The 4197-nt window shown below is 41.7% G+C and overlaps 1 protein-coding gene across 1 annotated transcript in view; it reads right to left on the bottom strand.

The window, feature by feature from the left end:
* Window positions 1-2129: 2129 nt before the first annotated feature.
* The window catches only part of LOC106518198 (formin-1), a 59273-nt gene continuing 57205 nt past the window's right edge, over window positions 2130-4197 (bottom strand). Inside the window, exons 19-20 of the mRNA XM_014009354.1 lie at window positions 2883-2964; window positions 2130-2787 (exon numbers count right to left, since the gene is read on the bottom strand). Of these exons, the coding sequence (XP_013864808.1) occupies window positions 2743-2787; window positions 2883-2964 (127 nt within the window). The 3' untranslated portion in view covers window positions 2130-2742. The remainder of the gene's footprint in view (window positions 2788-2882; window positions 2965-4197) is intronic.

The following is a 4197-nucleotide window of genomic DNA, read 5'->3' on the forward strand; positions in this document are numbered from 1 at the left end:
GTGTGTTTCATGTATAAATCTGATGGAAGGTCTGAGGTATTACAGCTCRTACACTTAAATCTTTTCATTTCCCAAAACGCGACCCTCATCACTACAAAACTGTAGGCAGAAAAGGCAATTCTCATTCTCAAGTAATTCATATTTACTGCAAATGTGCATGGCATAAATAAGATTCATGTGAAAATATATATTTATTTTATCTGAATAAACTATTAAGCAGCTTCTCCTTCAATTAACTCAGATAAAAATCCTTTAAAAAGATAGAAAGCTAATGTTTTACACATAAAATTATTAATTCCTTACATAAATAGACTTTTTTATCTTCCTCCAGTGACACAGAAGTGGTAACAAAGCACTTTTTTAACCATATGCATGAGTTTAAAACACTGTCATAAAAATAAAACAAATCTAAAAGGACTTTATAACGAGGACATCATTTTACTGCACAAATCTACACACCGTGAAGCAAAAAACCTATAGTTTTGCATAGAAAAACAAAAGGTGCAAAAACTTGCAAAACAGCTGAAATAAAAGCTGCAGTTAGCATTACAGAGTGTGGTTTAAAGCATGCTACGATATACAGCTCAGCTACTGCAAGCAGGAAAGTGCTTAAAACACACACACACACACACACACACACACACACACACACACACACACACACACACACACACACACACACACACACACGGACCCATTTCATAGGCTGTGGTCAGTGAAAGCCTCTAAAAATGAGAAGTTGAGAAAAAAAACAGTACGTTGATGAAATAATGGGGCAGCAATAAAAAAATACATTAGGTTTTTATGACTGGTGCAAGCAGTAATTAAAATAAAGTTAATTGTACATAAGCACAACCAGCTGGGAGTATTATGAGACACGACTGTGATAAAAAAAAAGAGCAAAGAACAAATGGATCCACGACAGGGCTTCAGTCAGTAACAACAAACGTGAGCAGGATCCTGCAGGAGGGTAGAGACTCTGCACCTTCATCTTTGAAGCATGACGAGGCTACAAAGAGACGACACCTAAAACCAGGGAGAAACAACGATGTTATCTTTGCTCGTGTAGCTCTGCTGCTCTGCGTGGTGGACGTTCAGCAGTCCACTCGTGATGCGTAGCCTTTACGCGGCTGCAGACCCSCTGTCGGCCTGCTGGTAAAGCCAGGCGGCAGCCAGGAGGGTCCGCGCTCTCTCTCCCTCGGCCCAACGCGACGCCTCAGGTCAGAGCAAAGATCGTAAATTCGGGCTTCAGCTACTCCCTTCTTTGATGGCCTCCCTCAACTCGACTCTGATTTCAACCCAGCATCTGCACATCACCTCTGTGCTAATTTGACATGCTGTTCGGAGGCTTTAAAGGAAGTAAGATAACCGAGACAAAAACATGGAGCTGCAGTACAATTATTGACTCAACACTGTAATTTAAGCCCTAGCAGTCAGTAAATGAATGTGTATCAACACAAAAAAGTAAGGAAATGTGTTTTGTAGATTCCATGTACCGTTGGAAAGCCTGTTAAATTCCCTTTTAAATGGTGCCACATTTGTAAGGAACATGCATCTGTGGGATGAGTAGTAGAGCGGAGGATGTGGGCTGCACACATGAAAAAATTGACAAATCTCTGCCACACAGCTTATTTTGTTGTTGCTTGTTTTGAGCTTCTGGTACCCCCAGGTGCTGCCCATCAGGTGCCCGCTTCAAAGGGATCCCTGATTAGTTGTAATATTAGACTTTATTTGATAAACATTTATTTTAACTGTAAAATAAAGACTGTAAAAATACTGTAGGCTGTTTAGCTTTGTAAATTCTTAAAATATATTTTAACACGGACGGAGCCATTTTATTTACACGCAAAGCATTCTGGGTAAATGATGATGTGGACAGGTCCTCCGTGTGAGCGAGCTATATCCACCCTGAAGGTTAATATTGGACAATATCTGATGATCGACTCTTTTAAATGAAACCAGAGAGCGTTGACAGAGAGGAGAAGGTAGAAATGACTCAGCCTGTAACNCTATACACTCAGCGAGTCATCAAAGTGGAGTGTAGATCAACCACGGTGTTGCTCAAAAGCCATGCGGTCTGTGCTAATAACACAAGTTAAGGTCTGTGTGAGAGTTTTTAATGAGCCGTGGTGAATAAAAGTTATCCGCTACTGTGAAGGACACTGGGAGCTGCTAATTTCCTGCTTCGAGAGCGAGAAAGATCTGTTTCGTCAACAGATATTTTCCTCTCAGCACGCACAGCCAGGATCTGTTCCTAAAACAGCACCACCAGCTAAAAACTGGGATCCGAACATTTGCGTCGTGTTCTGGATGTTGTCGGATGAATGCAAAAAACAAACAAACAAACAAACAAACAAAAAAACAAACAAACAAAAAAAAAACCTGGAAAAGTGAACGTACTCAGCTTCTGAGGACTCAGGAAGGAACCTGGTGGAGGTATCAGCTGGTGCTGCTGAGCATCTCACTGAACCCTGAAAACCTGCCCAAGCTGCACACTCAGAGGTCACGTCGCGCTGAATGAATGAGGTCAAACTTTGGCCTTTAAAACTCCTCAAAAAAAAAAAAAAAGAAAAAGGCAGAGGTGTGGGAATGTTGGTGCTGAGAGTGCAGATTTGCAGAGTTGTTAGTGGAACAGAACGGAGGGTTCCTCGTGTTATTCTGAGGCAGGTGGTAAACACAAGATGGATGGTGGTGCGGGGGTTGGGCTCCCCTGATTTCTTCGTCTATCACTCGCCATTTGACTCAGCTGGAGGACACGCTGGCTTCCTTCTGCCTCAGCCTCTCTTTCTGTTGGCAACAACATATTGATTTCAGTGCTGCCATTAGAATGAAGCAGTTTTTAGGAAATTCCTTCACTTTGTTAAATGTAGATTAGCTCTTACCAGACTGTTGGCATTAATCTTCTTAGTTTCCACTCTTTTTTCGGCTGTGATCTTCTTAATATTTTCCTGAGCTTCCTTCAATCTACAGAAAAAAAATTGGCAAGAGTTAAAAATCAACAAGTCATTTCAAACTTCAACTTAAAAAAACCTTAAAATGTAAAAAAGAAATAGTTAAAAAATTTCACAAACCCATATTTTTTCACATTAGAACAAAGTAAACATATTAAATACTAAGTAAAAGTACTGCTTTTTAAAGACATAAGTAAATTTAAATTTTTATGGCAGCAACACATCACTAAAACAACGGGACAGGCGAACTTAAAGGCTGTGAGAGTAAAGCCTGAAACATACTCGCTCCGACGCCGACGGGTCGACCCGTTGGCGTCGGAGCGACGCGCGGTCACGTGGTTGTTCGGCAGTCGTTTTCGCACAGACCTTTCATAGTCCCTACGACACCCCGCGCCAAGTTCGGGAAACCCCCCTCCCTGAAACATACGTCACTGCATGGAGTTCGCCCGCAACAGCTAATAATGCAGGAAAAAAAAGTCAGACTCATCACTCACGCGACGTTTTTATCCACATCTGTTGTGGTTTAGCTCCACAGTTTTTATCAGTCAGATTCCTCCGTGCACAACGTCTGTTTAATCTCCACTCAAGAGTTTTTCACGGAATGACTATCTTCATAAAACTGTACTTCCTGGTGTAGGCTCTGGGAGCAAGTCGGGATTTTTTCCCATCTTTTTTTAATCGAGTGCAGCAGCGCATTCAGCACCAACAAACAAGCTTAGTTTTTCACGGTTTGACTATCTTATAAAACTCTGCTTTCTAGTCTGGGAGCGAGTCGTTCTTTTTTCTTTTTTCCCCCCTGAGCGCAGCACAAACATGGGCTGTGTCCAAAACGGCAGGCCGGGTCCTCTGAAGGCCGAATTTGTCGGCCGCATATGTCACAGCGCTGCAATGAAGGCCGTCCCAAACCTAAGATGCCTCCGATGCGGCCGACAAATACGTCCTTCCTTTGGCCCGAAAAGAAGGACTGATCTGATGGATCCTTCCCGGCCCAGCGTACCCCATAATGCATTGCGGCCCGACTGGAGATTTTTTTTTGCTAGTTATGGCGGACGAAGCGAGAGAAAAGAGTGCATTTTAAATAAAAATATGGTGATATAAAAAAAAATTAGCGGTTGTAATTCTAATACTTTCATCATTTGTATGGACATGTTTTTAAATATTATTTTGTCATAAAAAAACGCGAAATGAACATGCACCTACAGCGGGTCAATTAGTTCTTCAAATGTTACCTTTAAGTTAATTTTAT

Source organism: Austrofundulus limnaeus, unplaced genomic scaffold, assembly GCF_001266775.1.
Source record: "Austrofundulus limnaeus strain Quisiro unplaced genomic scaffold, Austrofundulus_limnaeus-1.0 Scaffold2, whole genome shotgun sequence".
Classification (NCBI taxonomy): Eukaryota; Metazoa; Chordata; class Actinopteri; order Cyprinodontiformes; family Rivulidae; genus Austrofundulus; species Austrofundulus limnaeus.